General features: G+C 50.5%; 1 protein-coding gene across 1 annotated transcript in view; it reads left to right on the forward strand.

Moving 5' to 3' along the window:
- Positions 1 to 5960: 5960 nt before the first annotated feature.
- KCNK12 (potassium two pore domain channel subfamily K member 12) overlaps positions 5961 to 26442 on the forward strand; it is a 51118-nt gene continuing 30636 nt past the window's right edge. The window contains exon 1 of the mRNA XM_045886198.3: positions 5961 to 6990. Coding sequence (XP_045742154.2) covers positions 6600 to 6990 — 391 coding nt within the window. The 5' untranslated portion in view covers positions 5961 to 6599. The remainder of the gene's footprint in view (positions 6991 to 26442) is intronic.

Genomic DNA, 26442 nt, shown 5'->3' on the forward strand with positions numbered 1-26442 from the left:
TATCAAGAAGCTATAATAATTATAAACACATATGCACCAAATAACAGAGCCCCAAAATATATGAAGCAAACACTGACGGATTTGAAGGGAGAAATGAGTTTAATGATAATAGTTGAAGACTTAAATACTCACTTATTTATTTATTTATTTGAGAGAGAGAGAGAGAGAGAGAGAGAGAGAGAGAGAGAACATGAGTGGGGGGTGCAGAGGGAGAAGGAGAAACAGACGCCCTGCTGAGCAGAGAACCCTGAGATCATGACCTGAGCTGAAGTCAGACTCTTAACTGACTGAACCACCCAGGTGCCTCTAAATACCCACATTTAATAATTGATAGAAAATCTAGACAGAGGATCAGTAAGAAAATGAAGCCTTGTTCAGTCCAAAAGGAACCCCCTCCCCCAAATGCAAATTGGAAAGAAAAGGAACATGATCGACCCTGTTATTGTAAGCACCTCTGTACCATCTGCAACATTGCTTATCTATCACTGCTCAGACGCACTTGAGACGCACCTCATGTGCACTGCTCAGTGGCACATGAGGTGCCACCTTATCACTGCTCAGACGCACTTGAGACGCACCTCATGTGCACTGCTCAGTGGCACATGAGGTGCCACCTTATCTATCACTGCTCAGACGCACTTGAGACGCACCTCATGTGCACTGCTCAGTGGCACATGAGGTGCCACCTTATCTATCACTGCTCAGATGCACATGAGACGCACCTCATGCGCACTGCTCAGTGGCACATGAGGTGCCACCTTGGGTACCAAGGATACTCTCCTCTCAGGTCACAAGCCCAGGCTCAACCAACTCTGGGTTTCAGATCCCACACAGTGCTAGGGAGATGTGCCTATGGGACATGTGGCATCAGTTACATCCTCTGCTACCAAAGCATTTAGACACTTGTCTTAGCCTAGCTTCCAATCCGACTCCTCACCCTCAGAATAATTTCATTTCAAAGGGCCTTTCTCCCAGCTCCTGGGCTGTGGTTAGCCACTGCCCTCTGTACCCTTCCTCAACAAGCCTCTTTGACCTCAAACTCAGGGAAGACAAATCAGACATCTTTCCTTTCCATCCCAGAAGGTCCTGGGTGGAATCGGTTTGGTCCTCCTCAGCCACCAGCTCTGTAAAACATGGTGTGAGGGAATTTTTGCCAAATCACATAAAACATAAAAGGTCTTCCTTTTTCCTAATTCCAGGAGAATGAGGGGAGAAGGGTTTCTGCAATTATACAACTCAAGTGACCCTTCACATGATAGAGATGATCAGCTTCTCCAGACCCAGACTTTATTTATATCTTGTTACACAACTAATTGCAAATGAATAATAAATAATAGAGGAGTTCTGAAATCAGGAAGATCAAAGAGGTTTGGAGGCGCCCAGGAAATTCTGAATTTGTTACTTGGAATGCAGAATTTTTCATGAGAATTTTACCAACAGAGATTAATTTTTAAGAGAAAGTACTTTCTGGAGCAAACTTATTTTATTCAAGTTAATTTCATAATCAGTTTTCTCTTTAGTGCAGCTAAACTTTCCACAATTTTTCCTATTTTTTTTTAAAGATTTTATTTATTTATTCATGAGAGACACAGAGAGAGAGAGAGAGAGAGGCAGAGGGAGAAGCAGGCTCCCAAGGAGCAGGAAGCCCGATGCGGGACTCGATCCCAGGACCCTGAGATCATGACCTGAGTCGAAGGCAGATGCTTAACCATCTGAGCCACCCAGGCGCCCCAATTTTTCCTATTTTAAAGAAATCATTTGGGCGCCTGGGTGGCTCAGTTGATTAAGCAACTGCCTTCGGCTCAAGTCATGATCCTGGAGTCCCGGGATTGAGTCCCACATCGGGCTCCCTGCTCAGCTGGGGGGTCTGCATCTCCCTCTGACCCTCTTCCCTCTCGTGCTGTCTCTCATTCTCTCTCAAATAAATAAATAAAATCTTGAAAAAAAAAGAAATCATTTTCCTTGGGATCAATTCTTTTCTATTTCTTTTTTTTTTTTTTAAAGATTTTATTTATTTATTTGAGACAGAGAGAATGAGAGACAGAGAGCATGAGACGGAGGAGGGTCAGAGGGAGAAGCAGACTCCCTGCCGAGCAGGGAGCCCGATGCGGGACTCGATCCCGGGACTCCAGGATCATGACCTGAGCCGAAGGCAGTTACTTAACCAACTGAGCCACCAAGGCGCCCATCTATTTCTATTTTTTCAATAAAGCAATTGATCAAGTAGTTGTATTTGTATTTTTAATAGATTTAGAGATGTAATTAATATACAATTCATTAATTTAAAATATATAATTTGGTGCTTTTTAGTATATTTGCAGAACTGTGTAATCATTGCCACAATTTTGGAAGATTTTTATCACCTCCAAAGAAACTTCAGATAAGACACTTGAGCTTATCTTATCCAAAGACCCATTAGCGGTCACTCCCATTCCTCCTCAATTCCTCAGCCCAAAGCAACCACTAAATTACTTCTATCTTTGTGGATTTTCCTATTCTGGATATTTCTTACAGATGAAATCATACAATAGGTCATCTTTTGTGACTGGCTTCTTTCACTTAGTGTGATATTTCAAGATTCATTCATGTTGTAGCATGTGTCAGTACTCCATTCCTTTTTATTGTTGAATATGTCATTGTATGGATATATCCCATTGTATTTATCATTCATAAGTTGATGGATACTTATGGACTTGATGAGTTGTTTCCACTTTTTGGCTATTATTGATAAATGCTGTTATGAACATTCATGGACAAGCTTTTGTGTGGATATATCTTTCCATTAATCTTGGGTATACGGGTAGGGGTAGAATTGCCAATTGGGCGCATTTGACCTTCCCTAATTTTCCTGGTTAATGCTCTTGCCATTGTGCTTTCTTTTATAAAAGACAGAGAGATACAGAAAAAGTGAAGACCTGTACCTGCTCAAGTGTCTTATCTGAAGTTCGCAAGGACAAAGTGGAATCAAATGATCTTAGGATTGAAATGATGGCATCAAAGTGATTGGGTCAAAATATCCTTCAAAGGAAAAGTCTTCTGGAAAAAAGTTTTAACCTGAGTTGAGCTGTATATTTGAAGAGCTGGAGAGAAGGAGAAAGAAGATGGCACTCCAGCAGGGGCCACAGCACAAGCAAAGGCCTGATGATTGGGCTGTGTATAGAGTACTTGGGGGATAAGCAGGACATAGCAGAAGGTGAAGCTGGAATGATTTGCTGGGAATCACATCAGCAAGGGCTTTGAATAGCAGCCCCGAGGGTTTAAAGACTAAATTTTTATAGTTTTGGGGGAGCCATGGAAGACTGTAATCTAGGGACATTAGTCACATGATCAGATCAAATGGCATGATCACAGCAATGACTGGCAGATGCAAGCAGGATGGAGCTAAAAGGGGAGACATCTGAGATAGCAAGCCTTCATTCCTAGGAGGCTCCTGCAGCAATTCGGGGCCAAGGTAAAGGCTTTGAGGATAGCCAGCTGGAAATCAGTGACTTAAATATTGATTCAGTGGGCACAAGTGGCATTCATCATGGGGCTAGTCCCCCAAAGGACCCCGTGCCTATGTGCAGGGAACTCATCATTTTCCTATTATATAAATTGATTAGATCATTCAGAGTTGAGATTGATGCCAGGGGTTTGCTGTTAATCAACTTAGAATAACAAGCTGGAGGACAAGGCAGGTCCTCTGCCAACTGGGCAAGGAACTGGTCCAGAGGCACAGAACACTGCAGCAAAGCACTCTGTCCCTGCCCTGGGAGTCTGGGCAAAGAAAGCCACTGAGAGGTCTGGCAATTCCCTTCAGCTGCATCTGGAGGCTTCCAGTGCCAACTCCTGGAATGACACTTCTCAGGGTTTCTGTCAGGGCTGACCAGTCAAGTGGAATCCAGCTCCAAAGGTCCATGGCTGGGCTGTCCTCCCTGCCTGCAGGAACTCGTAGAGATGGGGGTATTGTAGGGAAGAGAGAAGAAGTTGGGGAAACAGCACTTTTGTAAAGCCCAAGAGAGGCAAAGACCTGGAAAGAGAATAATTGAAGTGCATTTTGCAAATAATAGCAATAGTGTGCAATGGCAATAATTTGTGTTTGTTTAAAGCTCCTAGTATGAATGAGATATTCTCCCCCTCATGCAAAGGTTCCCCCGCTCCTTTCTAAGAAGATCACTGCAAAACTTGACACATGCCACTCACAGCCAGAAATCCTAGTTCTGACTATGGTGGTGGAGTCTCTTCTCATCTGTCCCTCCCTAAAGCATAGGGGAGTGCAGTTGGCTCTATCTACAAACTGGAACAGCATTTCTAGGAAGATCCAAGTCTCCAATGTGCCTGGTTTAAGAAAACCAATGCCCCAAGTCAGATGCCTTTTAGCTTTCTAATAGCTCTCCTGCTCCCATCCCACCCTACCCTACCCCACCCCAGTCTCCATGTGGTGGCATGGGCTCAGAGGTACCTAGTTTTTTTTTTTTTATTGTTATGTTAATCACCACACATTACATCATTAGTTTTTAATGAGAGGTACCTAGTTTCTAAGCTAGGAAATGCTCAGTGAGTAGCGGAGGCTCTTTCAGAAACCACTTTGAGCGCCCCGACCCTTAAGGGGCCTGACGATGCTGCCACCACTTTGGGTTGACCTTAGCTTGAGTGTTTTCTGGTGTGGAGGCCAGACAGGCTGGGAAATGGGTGGGGAGATAGCTCTACATTTACAGTTCACCCACCTAGCGTGTCTAAACACAGTCACCATTATTGTTTTTGTTTTCTGTTATCTGCGTAGTCTCATCATCATCATGGGAAGGTGGCAGACAGAGAAGGGGCTGGCTGCCCGAAGAGGATGTTTTTCCGTCCCTCCGTACCGAGGGTGTTCCTCACTCGCCACAGAACTTTGTGACCCAGGCCAAGCCGGGATTGTGTTCCGCGGAGAAGCTCCCGCGGTAGCGCGGAGCACCAGCTGTTTCCCGGTCGCGGCGGGACGAGGGGGCGACGACTGCCCGCCCCCGCCGCTCCCAAAAGCACACCCTTTCCTCCGCGCCCCACGCCGGCCTCGGGGGAGCGAGCCTGCTAGGGAGCTTCCCCTGCACCTCTTCTACCCACCCTGAAGCAGCCAGGTTCCGATCCAGGCCCCCCCATCCCGGGCTGGAGAAGTCAGGGAGCTGGGGTGGCGAAAGAAGACCCAGCAGTAGGGTGGGTCTGGACGCCTCCTCCTCCGGTGGCACCTCGATCCCCTACTCGCACTTGACTCCTCCCCTGTCTCTGTTCCGCAGCGTCCTCGCCCTGTCAGCACGCTGCTCAGCAACTGTACCTGCCACCGACCCGGGGGGGGGGGTGGAATAGGAGAAGGAGAAAGGGAAACAGGGTTTGGGGAGCACCGCGCAGCAGGGTGACGGGCCTCGCCCCGCGCTGCAGGCCCCCGCAGCCCTAGCGCCGCCCGCCCCCGAGCTGCGGCACCGATGCGCTGTCCGCGGTGCTGACGCCGGCCGCCCGCTCGGTCGGGAGGGGAGGAGACGCCCTCATTCCCAGGTCGCCCGGAGCCGAGTGACCCCACCCCCATTCCTTCCCAGGCGGGATCATTTCCCCAAAGGAACCCTCAGAGACCTAGCACTGCGGAAGGATCCAAGAAGAAGAAGAAGCAAGAGGGAACTTAAACTTCGGACTGCAGCCCGAGAACAGGGTGTTGGAAGATTCGCGCGTCGTGTGGCCCCCAACCCCGAAGACCGCAAGGCACCGTCAAGTTGAGCAAAGTTTGGCGGCAGCTTGGAGACAAGAAAGGGATTCCGAAGCCGAAGCTCAGGGAGGGGCCGGACAGGGTTCCCCAGCAGGGGGACAGCCAGCACCGCAGTCCCGACACCTGCTTCGGTGCCCCGCATTTAGTGCCGCCAGAACGACCGGGAGGCGTCGCAGCAGCCCAACTCCCCACCCCTTTCCTTCCATCCTTATCTCCCCCCCAACACCCCGCCCCGGGCGCCGGTGACTCCGCCTCTCCGTGCCGGGCGGCTCTCCGCCTGGAGCTGGAAAGGGAGCGCTTCCCGGGACTCGGCTCTGTTCTGAGGCTCCGAAGCCGACGCCGCCAGCTCAGGCCCGGGGGTCGGAGCGGACTGCCCGCGCAGGCTGCGCCTGGGAGCCGCCGAGAGGGGAACGCCCCATGGGACGCCCCCGGGGGCTTTCTTCGTGCCCTGCTGCGGCGTCCCAGTCTTAGGCTCCCGGGTTCCCCAGCCCGCTCCGCCCGCCGCCCGCGGCCTGTCTGGAGAGGAGTATGAGGCCCGGGCCCCCGCGGACGCCGGCCACAGGGCGGCAGGGGCCTAGCTTCAGACCCCTGCGCCCGAGGGTGGCGGGTGAGGAGCTGCGGGAGCCGGCGAGGCGTCGGGGCGCGGCGAGGAGCGTCCCAGCCCGGGCGCCCGAAGGGCCGCGGGACCCGTGTGCGGCCTGAGCGCCGAGGAGGCGGAGGCGGAGGCGGGGGCGAGGCGCCCTGCCGTCCGGGCTCTGGGGGAGGCGGCAAGGGGCTCCGCGGCGGCCCCCGACCCCTGGCCACCATCCTCACGCTTCTGCTCCCGCGGGGGGGATGTCGCGGCCCGGGCCCCGAGCGCCGCCCCGGCCCCGGGGCTGAGCTCCGGACCATGTCCTCCCGCAGCCCCCGGCCCCCGCCCCGCCGCTGCCGCCGCCGCCTGCCGCGCCCCTCCTGCTGCTGCTGCTGCTGCCGCCGCTCGCACCTCAACGAGGACACGGGTCGCTTCGTGCTGCTGGCGGCGCTCATCGGCCTCTACCTGGTGGCGGGCGCCACAGTCTTCTCTGCGCTCGAGAGCCCGGGCGAGGCGGAGGCGCGGGCGCGCTGGGGCGCCACGCTGCGCAACTTCAGCGCAGCGCACGGCGTGGCCGAGCCGGAGCTGCGCGCCTTCCTCCGGCACTACGAGGCCGCGCTGGCAGCCGGCGTCCGAGCCGACGCGCTGCGCCCGCGCTGGGACTTCCCCGGCGCCTTCTACTTCGTGGGCACCGTGGTATCGACCATAGGTGAGCGGCGCGCCCCGCGCGCGTCTTTCCTCTCCGTGCCTTTCACCTGCCGCCCTTTCCACCGCTAAGAGGCTGGGTCCGCGTCCCTTGGCTCCCCCCTTACCTTCTAACACCCCACCGCCTACTTTCCTCTTGCCCTCACCTCTCTGCCCGTCCCCCTCCTCCTGACCCTTCTCTTTCTTAACCGGCTGTCGGCGCGGGAAGCCTGAGAGGTCCATCGCTGGCGCTCACCCAGCGGTGACTCGCCAGGCAGTGCGGCCGAACGGGGAGAACCCTCACCCAGGCTCTGGGCTGACCGGCGGCCGCCCGCGCGCTCCAGCGCTTGCCAGCTCCATGACTTAACCTCTGTGCGCCTCAGTTTTCGCCTCTAAGAGGACTCGTGAGAACAAGCGTCCAGGGCCTGCTGTTTCCTTGCATTTCTCGCGCCCCCTGGGTCTGTTTCCTCATCCAGAGGATTTGGGAAGCCCCCTTTACCTCCACTCATAGCGTTTTTCTCTCCTTCTCCTTTCTTTCTTCTTTTGCCACGCGTTTTCCTTCAGTATCCTCTAGCCCTTTACCCTGGGGAGGGCGACCACTTTCCTTGACCTCCTTCCCACCCGCTTCTCCTACGGTCCACACCGCACCTCCCCCAAAGAAAAGCCCGTTAGACTTGGAGGCCCGGACTTCAGCGCTGTTATTCTGCTCCCCCCACCCCTTCTCACCCTTCTCCCTCTGCCCCCTTCCCGACTTCTCCAATTTCTTGACCTCTCCTGTTACCTTGCCATCTTTTCCAACCAATAGTGGCACCAAGGGGTAGCTGGGTGGGGTGGGGGAGGGGGTGGCTTCTCTATACTTATTATCCCTTTTCCTTATTTTTGGGATAAACAGCTCACGGTTTCACAATCATACACAACATGCTGTTTAAATACTCCTTTAATAAGCCCCCCACTTCTTCCACTTTTACCCCTCCTCTGAACCTCTCCTGTAGAGAACCTGGAGTCCCTTGCTGCTCCCCACTCTGCCCCTTCCTTGTCTTACTTCTTCTCCTGGCACCCACTTTCCCCATCCCCCCTTTCCCTGGACCCTGGGTGTCACGTGAACAGATCTCCTCCCCAGCTACTAGAGAGTGCAGAATAAATACAGGATTTCCACTTTGGTGAGATTTTGTGTGTCCCATCTGCTCCTGCTTTGAGTCCCAGAGTAGGAGAAGGCATTCGGCTGGCCATATCACTAGTCACCCCTAGGCACTATCTCCTGGTGGTAGTTTTGGAGGAGGGGGCTGGATTCACAGGACTAAGCAGTGAGGGATTGCATGGACACAACTTCCATGGGTAGGCTCTGGGCTAGTTTGCTATGCCAGCTCAGAGACAGGCACAGACTAACTGGCCAGTGTAAGCCATCGCAGATGGCTGCTGGGAGACAGAAAGCCTTCATACATGTGCAGGATATGAGCAGCTAGAGATGTCTCTCTGAGTGTATATGTATAGTCTACGAAAGGGCTTCCTTTCCTTCAATGATTTTTCATGTGTCATGCTTGATCTGATTATTTTAAGTAGAAAAGGCAAATATGGCCCAAGCCCAAAGCACACACAAATTGGATAAAAATACCCTTTAAAAGCTATATCATGTTGTTATGGTGATTGAAGATATAAAATGACCCCCTCAAAAAAAAAATCCCCTTTTAAGAGCTGCATCAAGTTGCTATAGCAACTAGAGTTTTTTTTTTAAGTGCTTTAAAAGTACTAAGGATGCTTAGTCCTAGAGGATGACATCATGCCTTCATCGCTCATTACTGATTTGTGCTCTTCCTCTTGTAAACATACCCTTTTGCTTTCTTCCACCTAGAGGCACACCTGTGCACATTTTGGGTGGTGACAGCATTTCTCTCCCACTTACACACTCTGGCTTTAGCTTCCTAATGGAACTCACAGGCTAAAGGGAAAGATGTTAGCAGCATCCTCTTCCCCTATAGGCAGTGAGTCCACCTGAATGGGGTCCCATGCCAATGACCTGTGGTCTTGGCGCCTCTCTGATGGAGCTCCCATCAATTTCTTCATTCACTGCCCAGCCACAGCTCCTAAAGCTTCTCTCAGTCTTTGCACAAAATCAAGTCTGTGTGTTGGCAAATTTTTCCAAGCCCCAGCCTTTAATCTACTGGCAGAATAGGCTGTTCTTTAGTCAAGCAGAAAGGAGCTATGTTCTCTTTCTTGATTTGTGTTTTCAGATGTAGGCAAGCAGTGTAGGAGGGCTACACTCAAGCATGTGGCTGTGTTACGAATGACCCAGCACACTGTTTCCAAAATCTGCCGCAGGGAGACATGTATCTCTCAGGGGAGCTGCACTCAGGGATCAGAACTAGGCTGTAGACAGCTTAGCATCGAAACAGACCTTTGCGGGGATGGCAGGACAACCACGCGAGTAGCAGGACCGCTGTCAGTTATCCACCTGCTCTAGTGGTCTGGGCCAGTGGTTCAAATCAGTCACTCTGTCCGTCCGATAAGTTCTGCTGAATCCCAAAGTAGCATGGTTGTCATTTCAGCCTTCTCTTGCAAAATGTACTTCAATGAGATTTAACTAAAGACCTACATACGTCAGTTTCTCTTCTGCTTATATAGTTTCTTTCCCTTAAATGCCCTAAGTCTTCAGAGACAATTATTAGTATTGATGCTTTTATGGATTTAGTGGCTCAGGGAGCCAAAGCTCAGTCCAAAATGGGCAGTCAGGATTCTCTGCCTGTCACTTCATCCAGTGAAGAGGGAAATTCACATGCACTCAGTTTTATCTGATCAGTGTAAGATCATGGTGTATATGGTCCATGCTGTAGTGTGGACATTCCTTTTTTGTGTTGTGTGGACCCTGCTAAATGATGCATCTAGATTTTAGTATTAAAAAAAAAAACTTCTTTTATTTATTCTATACATATGATGAATTGTGTATGTCAGGCCTGGTGCTACATTTTGAAAAGTTAAAGCTTATCCTACAAGACACAGGTTAAAGCATGTTCCAGGAACAAATGGATCACAGTGTTTATGGGCAGCATATCCTGGCTATTTTCACTAAAGATGACTAGAACAAGGAGGAGACCTTTAGTCCAATCCCATGTGGTGCAGAGTGTTAAGGGACTTGTCTCAGGTCACGGTTAATTATATGTTCAGCTGGGTCCAGAATCCATGTTATGCAGTGCTTGGTCTACCAATTTCATGCATATAATTAGTGGGCACATCCTTGTTTGAGACTGGAGTATTTAATAATGGGTGTGGGTGTGTGTGGGTCTGACAGCAGGGCAGGGCTGGGCAGGAGGACTGGTCTGTTGGTCAGGCCAACAACTGATTGAGTCCTGAGAAAATGTGAAGGATCAAACGTATCTTAAGAGGTCAGACAGACTAGAAGCATCTGGCGGGTCTAAGCTGAGAAGGCAAGAGCCAATACCAAGGTCAGAGACAGAGGTGCTAGCAAGTAGGAGACATTCTGATGTTTATCAGAATGGTACAAAGACAGAAACCACTTGCCTTCTGCCTTCTTTTGCCCCAGTGTGTGTGTGTGTGTGTGTGTGTGTGTGTGTGTGTGTACGTGTACGTGCAGGGAAGGGGAAGAAGGGGCAGGAATGGGCCTTCAGCTACAGGGAGACACAGAAGAAAAGTTCAGGTGTGGCTATGTGTATTCAGGGTTAGATGGAACATCATGATAAGATGAATCTTTGTCTGGACATTTGGCTTGAACAGGGCCCCATCCCCAGAGCTAGGCAGCTTGCAACTGTAGAGACACATGTGTGTCCACATGGTACAGATCCAGGAAAAATTTGCCAGTGATTGTTCGGCAGTAGTTGAGGTTGTTTAGAAAGTCAACCTGAACAGCTCAAGTAAAATAAAAAACCACTTTGTGGTCTAAATCATTCATATTGATTGCTCACACTGAACTGAAATCCTGGGTAATTATTATTTCTTTCATCTATGCTATGTGACATATTCCTAAGGGGCTGAAATCAAGTTTGTTTTCATGTGAATGCATTCGTTTATTCAGTCCTCCATTTAACAAAATCCGAGATGAGCAGAACTCATCATAGGTGCCTGTGTGCCCTTTGGCACATCGTTATCTGCATCTCCTGTGCTTACAGGAACTCCTACAGATAAAGATGGTGGCTTGTGTTCTTTCAGCACTAAACAATATTCTCAGAGGCTCAAAGATAGCCAAGTATTAATCCATCATTTCACATCCTAAAGGACGTCTTACCGGTTTACTTTCAAAAGATTAAAAGGAAACTCTCCACTGGGGTTTTAATTATGCAACTGCTGTCAGATTTACACATGGGGAAGAACATATTTAAAAGTCTTTCTCAAATGGCAGCTTGATATAAACAGAAATATTTTTGCTTCCTTTTATTAGGTTTTCTGGCAGCGTAGTTTAGCTATAAAGTTAAAACCACGCTGCTAGAGATGGGATGGTGTAGGTATGGGAGTTGTCACTTTGGCACTGCATAATTTCGCCTGCTACTTTCAGAATTAGGCACACTTAATTATTCAGCCGCGAGATTAGTAACAAGTCCTAACTTTTTTCCTCCTTTTTAACATGGATTTTTAAAACGGTTTTTGCTTCAAAGGAAACTAAGACATTATAAGACCGAAATGTCACTACCACATTGACATTTGGTTTTCTGCTGACATGTATGTACTCCAGCCGGAGGTGGCTCTGATCCCGGGAGCCAACGAACATTCCCAGGAAGGAGAGGAGCACCTCTCCTCCCTTATTTCCCTCATCAACCACTTCTTATTCAAAGATGATGCTGTGACAATTTTGAAGGCCATTTAGGGAAGAGCTTCAGGACTAGATTGGAGGCGCTAGATGGAGAGCAGGAGAGGTGTTCTCAGCCGCGCACCATCCTCAGCACCCAGCCCTGGCCCCAGCACATGGGAGACAATCATTATTTCTTCAGTGAATGACACAGCGAGTCACTCATAATACAGCTGCCGTTCTCTGTCACACCTTTGCTAGGGGAAAGAAAGAGTACTGATGTGTGCGGAGCCGCTTCCCTTTCGCTAACATTTTACCATCAGTGTTGTTTCCATGTTTCCACATAGCCTTCACATGCTAAGTTTAGTGGGTGCATAATATTCCATCTGGTTGATGTTCTATAATTTACTACCCCTATTGCTGGGAAGCTGGGTAGTTCCCTGTTTAGGGCTATTTTGAGTAATGCCACAGTGATCATCTTTATGCAGATGGCCTTTTCTTTCTGTAAGATCGCCTTGGGTTGAATTCCCAGGATGAAATTGCTGAGTCAGTGGATACTGCTGTCTTCCTGGCTTCGGTGGCCAGCCCCTTCAGAGTGAGGGACTGTCTGGTCTCCCCCGAGCTGAGCCAACACCTCTACATGGCCTAGCGGAGACTGGACAGTTATCCAGCTGATTATTCCATGGAAAACAGGCCACTTGGTTTCCACCGGGATTGCATTCAGTCCCAGGGGCTGAGCCACCCCTTGAACAAGGCTGTCAGCCTCCACTGACTTAATGAGAGCTGCTGCCTTTGGGAAGTTTTGGGTGAGTGAAGGAGGGCAGGAAAGAGGAACAGAAGGGAGTAGCTGTCGGGCCATCAAAGACTGAGAGAGAAGTCCAGTACCTGAACCCTCTTCCTTCCAGTCCTCTGCACTCCTGGGCCAAGCCAGCTGAGGGAGAGCATCCTTCCCCTTAGCCCCGACTGGGCCCCAGTCTGGAACGGCCCAGAATTGTGCCACATGGAGCAAAGATCTACCCCTAGGGGATTCCAGCTGGACAGTACTATAAAAGTCCTCCAGAACTTCTCCCAAGCATTTAGACCATTTTGCCAAAAAAAAAAAAGGAAAGCCAACAAACATCCCATTATAGAAATCGGAGAGTAGCAAAGCTGCTCTGATTGGAGGTAAGGGCTGGAGCCCTGCCCATCAGGCCTACCCTTGGATGCTATGCTCTCCCCAGAGGCTGCTCCGAGGAGCCCTAGAGCTCCTCCAAGACCCACCTGAAGAGGGCTAATTTAGCCTTGTTCCTCCTTTCACATAAGGTTCAGAGAGGGGGAGAGGCTGCCCAAGGTTACACAGCAAGTCAGAGGAGCATTAAGCTGTACATGGAGGAGAAAGGGGAAGAGCATGTAGAGAGGAGACTAGGGCATCAGAGGAGCAGCAAGTAAGCCGGGGGCCTTGGAGGTGTCCTCTCCTGCTCCATCTGAAGGTGGGCTGTGTATGAAGGTGGATTTGGTGCCCCCAGCCCTGCTAGCTACAGTGGGACTCTCCTTGCCCTTGCGTAGCTGCCTCAGATTCAGAGGAGCCGGGAGACAGAGCAAAAGGCCACTGTGTTCCTGTGGTCACTCCCAGCCCGGGGTCTTCCCCAGTCTTCTGCCCAGATTCGCTGACTTCCCCAGGACCCAGCGCGGAGGACAGGGGCTGCCAGCCAGCAAACCAGGATGAGTGTGGGACTGCGGTGGGCACGCTGGGTCATCTCAACCTCTGACTTCACTCAGGGGCAGTGGCAGGATTTCTGTGCAGATAAGAGTGGGGAGGTGGAGGGTCTCCAGGCTGTGAGGACATAGGCCTTTCCATGGGACTGAGAAGAGCCTTTCACAGTGTGCATGGAGGTGCTGGGAGAGAGCAGAGAAAGAACCAAAGCTCCTTGGCCCTCAGCCCTGCCCAAGCTCTTGGCTACCACCCCTGCTGCCAGGAACTTCTATCCTGAACCTGCCATTCCCAGGCCAGCCTCCGGGCCTAGGTTTTCCTCACAGGAGTCTAGGCCTCCTCCCTGGCCATCAACGGCGATGCTGGAGCATGCTCTGGACCCTGTCTGAGTGCTACCTCTTCCCTGGGCTTGGCAAGCCCCAGCTCAGGGCTCAGCTCCCAGCTGAGCAGCAGGTCAGTGGGGGGCTGGTGTGCCTGAGCCCAAGAGGACCAAGCTCTGGGGGACTTGCTCCATCTGCCTCCCCCAGACCCCAGAGGATTCACCCCCATGTGAGCATGGGATGGAGCTTCCAGAATTGCCTAATGTCAGGCTTTCCTGTGTCTGGATACAATGTCGTGGAACTCACGGTAACAGATACTACAGACCAGGAACATAGAGCAGCACAGAGCACTGCTTCTCAAACTAGAAAGTGCATGTGAATCACTGAGCTCTTGTCAAAATGCAGGTTTCTGCCCCGTAAGTCTGGGGGAACCCGAGACTCTGCATTCCTAATGAGCTCCCAGGGATCCCCCTATCATTGGTCCCCAGGCCGCACCTGTACTAGCCAGGGTGAGAGAAGCAGTGGCGGATCAGCGGACCTGCAGCTGAGACCCCCGCTCTGCCACTCATGAGCTGTGTGGTTTGGGCAGGACACATTACCACCCGGCACCTCAGTTTCTCCATTCCTAAAAGGAACGAGGACCCAGAGTCCCTGGGGTCCCTTCCAGCTCTGATGTCCTCATGTCCCGGAAGGCGATTTGCTCCCACGGTCCCAGTGCAGTGTAGTAGAGACTGAACACGCCAGCCGTGCCCGCCTGCTTGAGTCCCAGGCCTGGTTCTGCCACTTACAAGCCCGGTGCTCCTGGCGAGGGGATACACCTCTCCGCACCTGGGTCTCCTCTGGGAAGTGAGGATACTGGGGGTTCCTGCCCCACGAGGTGTTACTGTAAGGACCGAACGAGCTAGGCTGTGTGCACCGCATGCCTGGCCAGCCCTCAGGAAGCATCAGCTGCCCAGAGCTGGGCTGGCCCCACTGGTGAGCCCCGAGTTGCCTCACTGCGCAGGAGGGAAACTGAGGCACGACTTATCCCCCCGCAGCTCAGCCGCATACACCACCCTGTGCACAGCCCTCTGGGCCTCAGCTACCCCTGCAGTGTGGTATCTGCTGCCCTCTCATTGGCCACTGTCTCGGGGGTGTGTTGCTGTCCTGCACGGTTACATAACTCGCCCCGGAGGGTGCTTTTTAAAATGCATTTTCTTTGCTTCCTCAACTAGACTGTCTTAATAATTCTTCACGTCTGTGTGCTCTTTAATCTTTTTAAAGAACATATGTAGTGAATAACTGAATGAATGATTGAGTGGTGGGTTAGACCAGTGTCCCCTGGCACTTCTCTGTTCCCCACTCCCAGAACAGAGCCCAGGCAAGCCAACCCCCTGCCCACCCTCGTGGTCTCCCAGTGGGCTGGGGCCTCCTGGCAGTGCCCGGGCTTAGGGAGAGGGCGCAGAGCTGAGACGGGCAGAGCCCAGCGCCGGCTGAAGTCGGGCCCGGCCACACTTCCCTGAGGCGGGCCTGGTGCTGGGACTGCGGGTGGAGGCCTTTGGAGGACAGCACGGCAGCAAACAGCCCAGTTGTGGGAGGGAGCCAGGGTGGCGCTCCAGTCTTCAGGCCCTGACAGCACCTACATTCTTTCCCCAGGGGGCTACCTCAGCGCCCCTGACCAGCAGAGAAAGCACGCCCAGTCAGAGACTCCTAGGGCAGGACAGGGGAGGCTGCAGGGCCTGCCAGCAACCCGTCCTCCCCCCCACCCCCCACCTGGCTCCAGACTCTACCCTGCCAGCAGCCCGGGCCTTTGTTGTGGGGAGCAAGAGGGAAGGGAAGCCTCATTACTCTCACTGATGGTCTCCCCCTCATATACATGCCATGCTTGCTGGTTTACTGTGCTCTCACCCATGTTTACTCAGGACACCAAAGAGGACGCTATTATCCCATTTCACAGACAAAGAAATAGGCTCAGAGAGGTCAAGTGACTTGCCTGGGGTCACACAGCAAGTGAGTCATTGGCAGCACAGAGGATTCAGGACTCCTGACCACCCGGCATCCTCTCTGCCCTTTAGCCCCGCATTACCACAGATGGGGAAGGATCAGAGCCCATTCTGAGGTGTGTTGGGTAGTGGGGGTGGAGGAGGAGAACATGAGGTATCAGCAAGGGTTTAAGCACAATTTAGGGACCCAGATTTAGCTCTGCTGTGCTCCTTGCAGCCCCGGTGGCTACACTGAACCAAGGGCTGCCTGCTTTCCATCTTTTACAGCCTACTCCTCTCTGTGAGGGGGGCTGCCAGGCAGATGAGAGAAGGGAGACGAGCACAGTGCTTTGTGCAGAGCTCACCAGAACTCTGGGAGCCTGTGTGGAACTCTGTGCCAAGCTCCTGCCCAGAGAGGGGACCCCGGGCCCTGAGGGCCCTCAGCCTTGCACTTGGGCTAGCAGCAGTGGACACGGAGAGGTGGGAACACAAAACCAAATAACCAGAAGGTCCGCACACCAGCCAGCAAAGTCTGGGGACTCGGCCAGCTCAGCTCCCGAGGGCCAGTTGCTTTATGGAAGACTCTGCTCAAGGTCATGTCCTGGAGGCAACCCTGCCCAGATGTTAGGGGAGCGCATGAAACCAGGCACCTACCAATGTACCCGCCCCTCGCTCCGTCTCTAGCCACTCTTAACTTCTCGCTGTCCCTCCCCTACCCCACTCCACCCCAACCCTTCCCACTCATCCCCACCCCCAAACTACAGGCACTTCAAGCCTCCAGGCCATGGCTTGTGCTGTTCTTTCCACCTGAAATACTCTTCTCTTTCTCTCCATCTTCTTTTACCCAGTGAACTTGGTCCTCAAGGCCCAGCTCAAAGGGGGCCACTAGCGCGAGACCTTCTATGAAGTCCCCCTTACCGCTCCCAGACTTGTGGTAACTATATGTCTCTATGCCAGTTTCCCTGGAAATAATGCAAGCTATGTCAATAGCTGCCACAGGACCCAGCACGCAGTAGGTGTCAGAAGTTACTCTCCCTTCCTCTTCCTCCACGTTAGGAACTCCGTCTTAGTAGGGCTTGTCACTGCTACAGTTAATAATGGCCGTGCGCTGAACGACTACTATAAAGGGGCACTGTGTCTGGAGATGGATGGAGATAATTAAAGCAAAGAGAGAGTTTCTGTAAATCATGGAGCAGAATGCTTGGCACAAAATAGGTGATTAATCAACGTATGTTGAATGGATGGAATGAATAAATGAGTGTGAGTAACTGAAAACCTTGGACTGCTAGACATAGTAATAAAAAAAATTTTTTTTTAATGCAAAAAGCTGGGCCCAGGCTGGGCTCCAGGAATCTCCCTGCACCTCCTTCTCCCTCTGCCCTGGAGCCAGAGGGGCGGGCTGGGCCCTGGCCCCTCTGCTGGGCCATTGGTTTACCGATCTCAGCGGCTGGCAGATGTGCACCAGGCAGCCAGCTCGTGCTGGGGGGGTTTTCCCTGGGCCTGCAGCGCTGCCTCCAAGGCTCTCTGAGTCTACCTGGTCCTTTCCTACCCTGCCTGGGGCCCTACACGATCCTTGGCGTGAACCCACACCAGCCGATTTCAGAGCCTCAGCCCGTCACCCTAGGAGTGGTAGCAGACTCCTGGTCCCAGCTCTCCCACCGACTCTGATTCCCTGTCTGGCCTGGCCTTGGCCACAGCCCCTGCTCTAAGGAGGCCCTGCTGAATTGTACCCCTCAGCCCAGCAGTGCTACCTTCCTCAACTGCCCAGGGCACATCCCTTGGGAATCACATGTTGGTTCACAAATTGGACAGAAGTTTTCCCAGTAACTAAACACACGGCACAAACTGGGAAAACCACCCCCACCCACATAATCCAGCGGCATCACAATGCCTCCCAAAAATACTTGGGGAGGCTTTTACTGGAATTGGGTGTCCCAGCTTTCTGGAAAGTTACAGTTGAGATAAACACAAACCCCAAACCGCACTCCGTGTAACTTCTTCCTAATCCTTTCCAAATGGCCGCAATCTCATTCCCTGCTGCCAAGTGTTCTGAATTCTGAGCTCCTCACACCGGGGCCTGCCAGAAATGCTGCAGAGACAGCCCGGGCCCAGAGGGAAAGGAATACACAAAACTCTGCTCACGTTGAACTTGTTGGCTTTTCTGAGGAGGTCAGGGTGCACTTTGGAGACCATGCAGGTTTTGATGGCTAGCTTCTATTTTTAAGTGGAGGGTAGGGAAGGAAAGGTGAGATGGCAGGTGAGCCAGTGCTGGGGAAGATCTGAAAGCCCCGGGTAGCAGGCAGGGAAGAGGATGCTGCCTTTGGATGCAGAACTCCGCCAGCAGCCGGTGGGGGGTGGTGGGGGGCGGTTTCCTGCATCTTCTGATCTCTGCTGTGCGGGGGCGGGGGGGGGGGGGGCCGCTCCCGGCTGCCGCCATGGCTGGCACAGGGCTTGGCACATGGGAGGGGCTCCAGGAATATCTGTGAGCTGAATGGCTGTTTGCAAGATTCTCAAGTCTACCTAGGCATCCGTTTATGAAAAAGCAAAATGTGAAAATCCGGCGATTTGCCGTGTCCAAGAAAGCTTCAGTTTGTGGAGGGAGTCATCCCAGGGCTTCTGGAAGTAGAGCCAGCCACCTCAGTGCATGTAGAGTGCACCGCACCATGCAAACAGTATGTCAGGGGCCCAGCAGCCGTATACAGTCCCCTTTGCTGCCATCACCACCTACACACCAGCCTTAAACCCCTGAGGCAGCGCAGTCCCTAATGGCAGGTGACTGTGGTCAAATGAGTGAGCACTCCGCACGGCCCGGTGGGCATCTGAGAAGGAGTGCCAAGAGTCTACGTGGCTAGCACGCCCTTGTACCCACGGGGCTGCACACTGGACTGCGCACCTGCTGTGCGTGCAAAATGCTTTACGAATCTCCCTGGCTCGCACTGGTCAGCGGGCGGCGGGTGTTGCAGAATGAGGAAATCTGCATCGCCAGCAGACGCCTGGCAGTGGGACACAGGGGACAGGGAGAGCGCCGAGAGCCCTGGTCCGGGGTTTGAATTTCAGCTCTGTCCTTCACTAGCCAGTTGCTGGGGCACGTCTCTTGCTCCATCACTAAGGAAGCCTTGCTCACTGCCTTCCTCTGCACCCCACTCCCGTCTGCCGAGTGGGACCCGTCGAAGACCCAGGGCTCATGTCCCTTGAACATCTCATCTACCACCATGCTCTTCTCTGTCCCCCTCTGCAGGTGCGCAGTTCTCCCACTGTCCTTGCTATGATCCTGCCCTACCTTCAAAGCATTTGACTCCAAACATCCCTCCCTCTGACCATCACCTCCTGTCCTTCCAGCTCTCCTCCTCTCTTGCCCCAAAACAGCGATCCTGGGACCTCAGAACCTACGGTGTCCTGCTCTTATGTTCCCGTCATCTTGTTTGGGCCCTCACTTCTTTTCTAACCCAGCCTGGATTTACTCCCTCTGCAGGGACCCTTAACTTCCTTGCCCTTCTCCCTATGTGCTGTGCCCCTACCCCCACTCTGCCACCATCAAAGCACCAGCTTTCCACCCATCCCTCTCCTGCACCCAAGCAGCTGAATGTGGTGGGAGAAAACAATGCCAACATGCTGGTTGATCCAACTTTATGTTAGTGATCCATGGGTGCCGGCTGGACACTCCAGCTGGCAGGCCCTCCTACCGCCTTCCTACCACATCAGTTCACCGCTTCTCCCCGTCTTCCGACCTCCAGCCTCCCACACCCCTCACTCTGCTCACACTTCATAGAGAAAATAAAAGGAATCAGACAGGGACTCTCTTATCTTCACACCCCTAAATCCACTCATCACATGGAGCTGCTTTCCCTGTTACGACAGCAGATGAATTGTCCACCCATCCCCTCTAACTTGCTCAAAGATTCTGTTCCTGCCATTACCCACTCCCATGCATTATCAGGGTGTCCTCGATGAGTATGCAAACATGCTGCATTTTCCCCCTTCTTAACAGACCCCTCCCTTGACCCCTGCATCATCCTCCAGCTACATCCTCCTTTCTCTGCTCCCATTTACAGGAAAACTTCTCAGAAGGGTAGTCAACATCTCCCTTCCTCCCCTCCCTTCTCTTCCGGATCCTCATCAATCAAGAGGTCATGCCACCTTTCCAGAGTCTGAGCTTGCAAGATCCCCGGCAGCCTCCTGCAAATCCGATGATGACTTCCCTGTTCTCATCTTACGCAGCATCCCAGCAATATTAGACATGGCTGACCACTCCTCCTTCTTGAAATCCTCTATTCTCTTGGCTTCTGGGACACCATGCTCTTCTTTATCCTCACTGGCTGCCTTCCTCAGTTTCCTTCACTGGGTCCCCTCCTCTGTGTGGCCTTTCAGTGTTGGAGAGCCCCATGCTCAGTCTTCAGACCCTTCTCTCTGCTCTCTCTTCAGACAATCTCATTTCACCTGTGGAGGAGGAAAGGTCTTTTTCCTCTACCCTCTTAGATTCAGTTTCTGGGGCCCTGCAAATTAAACTGACAAAAGCCAGGTTTGCAGTAGAAAGGGATTATTATGTTTATACGTGGAGGTCTTTTAAGGAAAGAACTGAATACCCAAAGAAGCAGTTAGGCCAGGGGCTTATATGCCATCTTAATGAAGAGCAATAAATAGTGAAGTTATAAGACAAAGGAAAGGGGGTTTAGCTTTCTAGGAGTGATAAATTGTAGGCAGGGAAACTAATGAAACATAAGGGTTATTTTAGTAGGGTTTCTTATGCAGACTCAATCTCATGCAGTACCAGGGTGATAAGAGGGTCTCTGGTGATCAGGGTGATAAGAGGGTCTCTGGTGATTAAGAGTTCTTTCTGGTACAGTTGAGGGACGGGAAGACATCTTCACAAAGGAAATTTTATACCCTACATTTAGGCAGATAGGGGAAGGGTAGAGAGCTTTTCCTGCATCTGCTGATTCTCCATTGCCTTCAGCTCAAAATAATCCTACACCAAAGCTGCATATTTTGAGTCTGCATACTCCCATCCCCTTGCAGCCCATGGCTTGAAACCCTATTTGCTGATGAATTCCAGAAGAATAACCCCAATCTTCCCCACTAAGCTTCAAGACCATAGGTCCAACGGCCTCCTTGACATCTCCATGTGGATGGCTAATTTGGTATCAAAACTTAAAAAGACCAACAAAAGAACTCTTGATTCCTGCCCCAGCTCAGTCTTCCTTATCTGAATAAATGTCACCATAAGGAGCTGTCATGATTCCTCTTTCTCCCTCACCTTCCGTATCCAATCCATCATCAACTCCTGTCAGCTCAGTCTGCAAAATATATGCCAATCCCATCCCCTCGTCCCCATGCCCATCAGTACTGTCTGCTCCGACCACCACCACTACCACCTGTCACTGGGGCGACTGAATCAGTCTCCTAACCAACCCTCAGCTTCCTGCCTGCATCTTGACAACCTCTTCTCTACACAGCAGCCACAGAGATCTTTAAAGGTCTAATCAGATCAAGTTCTTGTCCAGTTGTCCACGTGAAACCTTTCAATGACTTCCCATTGCAGGAAATCGGATTCCTTAACTGTGACCTGCAAGGCCCTGTGGGATCTGGCCCTGCCTGCTGTCAGCCTCACTGGTGCCGCTCTCCCCTTTGCTCCTGTCACTCCACCCAAACTGGATATTAGACCTCAGGGACTTGCACTTGCTGTTCCTGCTCCTTAGAGCACTGTTCCCTGTGTCTCAGCATGGCTGACTGCTCAACCGCATTCAAGTCTCAATGTCGAAAGCTAAAATGTGCCCCTTTAAGGAGTCCTCCCTGACCCCCCTGACGACCCCCGCTCATCACACTTCCATGTCTTATTAGAGCAGGAACCGCTTTCATAAATGATCTGGTTCATGTATCTGTTTGCTTGTCAGTTGCCTGACCTCTGGCCACTGCCTTCTCCTTGAGAGCAGAGTTCCTCTCTCTCTCATGCACGGTTATATTCCTGTTGCTGAGCAGAGCACCAGGTGTTTGCTGAACCAGTGAATGCACTTCCAGAGCTTCAGTTTTCACATCTAGAAAATGGAAGTAATAATAGTGCCTGTCTCACTGGTTGTCGAGAGAATGACAGGAGATAATGAGTGCGGTGCTTAGTCTAGCCCTGGCATTTAATAAGCGCTCTAAGTGAGCTAGTGTTTTTATTTTTTATTTATTTTTAAAGATTTTATTTACTTGTCAGAGAGAGCACAAGCAGGGAAAGCAGCAGGCAGAGGGAGAGGGAGAAGCAGGCTCCCTGCTGAGTAGGGAGCCCAATGCGGGGCTTGATCCCAGGACCTTGGGATCATGACCCGAGCCGAAAGCAGACACCCAACCGACTGAGCCACCCAGGCGTCCCGAGCTAGTGTTTTTATTAATAAATAATGTGGCTGAGGTCACACCGTGAGTGGCAAAGCTGGACCCCGAGCTGAGCTCTCTGACCCCAGAGCCTTTGCTCGTTCCTCTGTGTCTGACACCACCTCTCAGGCTGCAGGGTAGCGAGCCTGGAGGAACAGTGATTGACATGAGGACCAGCCTGTCTTAGGCATGTTATGGAGCAGTGACAGGTAAAACTGATCTTATAGGTTTGGGTCATATCAGCGGGCCTTGAAAAGCCAGGCAGAAATGTTTAGCCTTGGCGTAGAAAGCAGTAAGGAGCCATTATATGTTCTTGAGCAGGAGGGCAACGTGAGGGTGAGTGTTTCGGAGGAGATTTCTGGCTGATTAGTCACTATATAGTAGGTCAAAAAATCAGGCAATCTAGTTAGTCCAAATTGTCATTCTCTAGACTGCCTGGAAACCACCAGATAATTGTGAAGTACCTCGTTTTGGCTGTTCACCTCAAACATTTAAATCAGCCCACTACCAGCTGTCCCCTGTACTTTTTGGGGAGCTTACATGTCTATATGGGTGGTAAATCCTTGAGGAGTAGGTACTTAGTTTGTATATTTAGCTCTGAACTGCAATGTGATTCCAAACTCATTCAAAAGGATTGCCAATGTGTATTGTTTCTTCATGAGCTCTAAGTGGCTCATGATCTATGAAGGTTATAATTTTATTTTATGGCTACTGGTATACACACATTGAACAAAGAGCTAGCAGAATTTGGCACATCAGACTTCGCAGCTACATACAAATCCTTCCCACAATAATGTCTGCCTCACAGGGTTGCAGGGAAGACCCTCACATAATAGGCCAGGGGTCCATAAAGGTTTGTTCATTTGTTTATATGGCAACCCAGGATGCTGAATATCTGTGTGCAGAGTGAATTGGGTGGAAGGGGCTAGGGACGGGGGCCGGGGATCCTGTGGCCTTTGGAAGGGAACAGAAAAGAAGTTGAGAGAGGTGTTTTCAGGAACCAAATGGCAGGATCTAGTGATTGGCGCTCAACATGACTTAACACCATCTCTACTACTCTTGGGTTTTCTTGTTCTCTGTTCTGTCGCCATTTCTCCACATCAAGGCCACACATGAGGATGCAGGGTAAGGAACTGAAAGTGAGCCTGGGGATCTCTACAATACATCCAGAGTTGTGTGTGTCAAATAATAGGGGGAAGGCAGTTGAAGATGCTCCAACTGCACAGAAGGTGGGGAGTGAAGTCAGGCTGAGGCCGGAGGAGAAAGCCCCTCCTCCAAATCTGGGCTCAGCAGGGCAGCCCACAGATCGCAGAGGGCAGCCTCCTGTGCCCTGCAGGTGAGAAAGGTGCTAGGGAAGGGTGGCAAGTCTGCAACAGAGGTTGGTATGTAGCAGCGACCTTAATTCACAGCCTCTTTGTTCCTAGAACCACCTTCACCTCCAAATAAATCTGCTTGATTTCTTTTTAAATGGTTTTTGCATAAAAAATTCTTTACAGCTGTTGCTCAGCAGGGAGCCTGCTTCTCTCTCTCCCTCTGTCTGCCACTCCCTCACACCCACTCTCTCTCTCTCTCCCTCTGTCAAATAAATAATCTTTAAAAAAAAAAAAATCTCATCACAAGGAAAAAAATTTAAAAAAGTAAGTGTCAGATGGTGATAAAGGCTACAAAAAGAGAAAAGCAAGTTAAGAGAATAAAGAGTGATGGAAATGGGGGTGCTGTTTTTGATTGGGTGATCTAAAAGTGTCTCTGACAACATGGCCCTTGAGCAAAGCCATGGAGTGAAGTAAGAGAGTGAGCCATGTGGCTTCCTAGTCAAGATTATTCCAGCCACTGTTCGTAAGCACGAGCTTCCTTGGTTTGTTGGAGGAGCAGCAGTGAGGCCCATGTGGCTGGCATAGTGTTTGGAGGAGGGTCAAGTGGGAGAGTGTTAGAATGTGAAGTCAGAACCACCACCGAGGACTGGATCATGCAGGGTCTGTAGGCAAGGCCTTTGTATTTCACTGAGTGAAATGGGGAGCCACTGGAGGGTACTGAGAAGAGGAGGGAGATGATCTGACTTATATCTTAAGATCACTCTGACTACTGTTCAGGAAAAAAACTTTAGGGGAGTGAGTGTAGAAGCATGGAAACCAGTTAGGAGGCTTTTGTAATATTCCAGGTGAGAGACGATGGTGACTTGGACCAGGTTTTAACAGTGGAGCCAGGAAGAAGTGATGAGATCTTTCAAAAGAGATTACAGAGAAGATATATTCACTGGGTATAGAAATCTAGGTTGAAGGGCTGTTTGTTTTGTTTCCTTCAGCCTTCTAAAGATTGTTTCCTGGCTTACATGGTCTCTGACAAAAAGTCTGTGATTTTTATCTTTGTTTATATGTAAGTAGTGTTCCTTTTTTCCTTTGGATGCTTTTAAGATTTCTCCTTCAACCCTGATTCTCAGGAATTTGATTTTGATGTGCTTTGGCATGGTTTTTTCTTTGTGTTTATCCTACTTGAATCTTATTGAACTTCTTGGGTTTGTGTGTTTATAAATTTTACCAACTTTGGAAAAATTTTGACAATTAGTTTTTCAAATTTTTTTTTTTAAAGATTTTATTTTTTATTTATTTATTTGAGAGAGAAAGAATGAGAGACAGAGAGCACGAGAGGGAAGAGGACAGAGGGAGAAGCAGACCCCCTGCTGAGCAGGGAGCCCGATGCGGGACTCGATCCCGGGACTCCAGGATCATGACCTGAGCCGAAGGCAGTCGTTTAACCAACTGAGCCACCCAGGCGCCCTAGTTTTTCAAATATTCTTTTTGTTACCCCCACCATCTCTTTGTGGACTCCAATTACACATATATGTTAGACCACCTGATACTGTCTCACAGGTAACAGCAGCTCTTATCTTTGCTTCTTTTTTTGTTTTTCAGACTTTTTTTTCTTCACTGTGCTTCATTTTGGATAGTTTCTATTGCTATGTCTTCAGGTTCGATCTTTTTTTTTTTTTTTCCTGCAGTGGCTAATCTACTGTTAATCCTACCCAGTGTGAAATTTCCACTTCAGATAGTTTATTTTATCTCTAGAAATTCTTAGTTATTTTTTCCCATTTCTCTCATTATGTTCATCTTTTTCTTAAGTCCTTGAACATATTTAACATATTTAAAATAGCTGTTTAAATGTCTTTGTTAGTTCCCTAATCTTTAGAATTTCTGGATCATTTTCTACTGACAAATTTTTCTTGTTTGTGGATTTCTGCTTCTTTGCATGTCTGATAATTTTATTAGAGACATTGTGAATTTTACATTTTTGATGATTATGCTGTACTCCTTTAAAAAGTGTTGGACAGGGCGCCTGGATGGCTCAGTTGGCTAAGCCTCCGACTCCAGATTTCCACTCAGGTCATGATCTCAGGGTTGCAAGATCAAGCCTGCATTGGGCTCCATGCCTGAGAGGGAGTCTCCTGGAGATTCTCTCTCCCTCTGCCCCTTCCCCTGCTCATGCTCTCTCTCTCTCTCTCACTCACTCAATTTTTTTTGTTTTTAAAAAAGGATTGGACTTTGTTCTGGAAGACAGCTGAGTTACTGAGAGATACATTTTATCTTTTCCAGGCTTGTTTTTAAACTTTTTAAAGACAGATATAAAGGAGACTTTTCTCTAGGGCTAGTTTAGCCCCACTATTACGGCATAACCTTTCTGGGGTTTCTACTGAATGCCTTGTGTATTCATTAAAACCTTTGCTGGATGGGCGCCTGGGTGGCTCAGTTGGTTAAGCGACTGCCTTCGGCTCGGGTCATGATCCTGGAGTCCCTGGATCGAGTCCTGCATCGGGCTCCCTGCTCGGCAGGGAGTCTGCTTCTCCCTCTGCCCCTCCCCCCTCTCATGTGCTCTCTCTCATTCTCTCTCTCTGAAATAAATAAATAAAATCTTTAAAAACAAAAAAAAAAAACAAAAAAACCCAAAACCTTTGCTGGTGGGAATTCGGGTGATTCCCGGCTCTGTAAGAGCTCTGGAAATGGTTTGGCTTACACAGCTTTGGCAGCTGTCCTTTCCTGGAAGTTGTTCTTTTCTTGGTCTTAAGAAGTTTCACCCTACACCTGCGCAGGTTGTTATTCCTCCAAAGACTCAAGGAAACCCCTATGCTTTTTCTCTCGGTAGTTCCTTCCTTTCCCAAACACTACCCGACAAGTACTGCCTTTTTGATAGCTGCCTTGTCCTCCTTGAACTCAAATCTCTGTCTCCTCAATTCAGTGAGTGCTGGGCTCTATTTCAATCCCCATTTCCTCTATTGCTGTCTGAAAACTGCCCCCACGCAGAAAACTAGGGCAATCAAAAGTCTCGCTTTGTTGTTTCCCTTCTCTCAGGGACCATAAGCCTGTACTACCTGTTTTCCACTGTTTGAAAATAATTGTTTCATAGATTTTGTCTAGTTTCCCCGTTGTTTATG

Source organism: Mirounga angustirostris, unplaced genomic scaffold (genome assembly GCF_029215605.1).
Source record: "Mirounga angustirostris isolate CCGP_5_RB_7025 unplaced genomic scaffold, mMirAng1.0.hap1 SCAF_10, whole genome shotgun sequence".
Lineage (NCBI taxonomy): Eukaryota > Metazoa > Chordata > Mammalia > Carnivora > Phocidae > Mirounga > Mirounga angustirostris.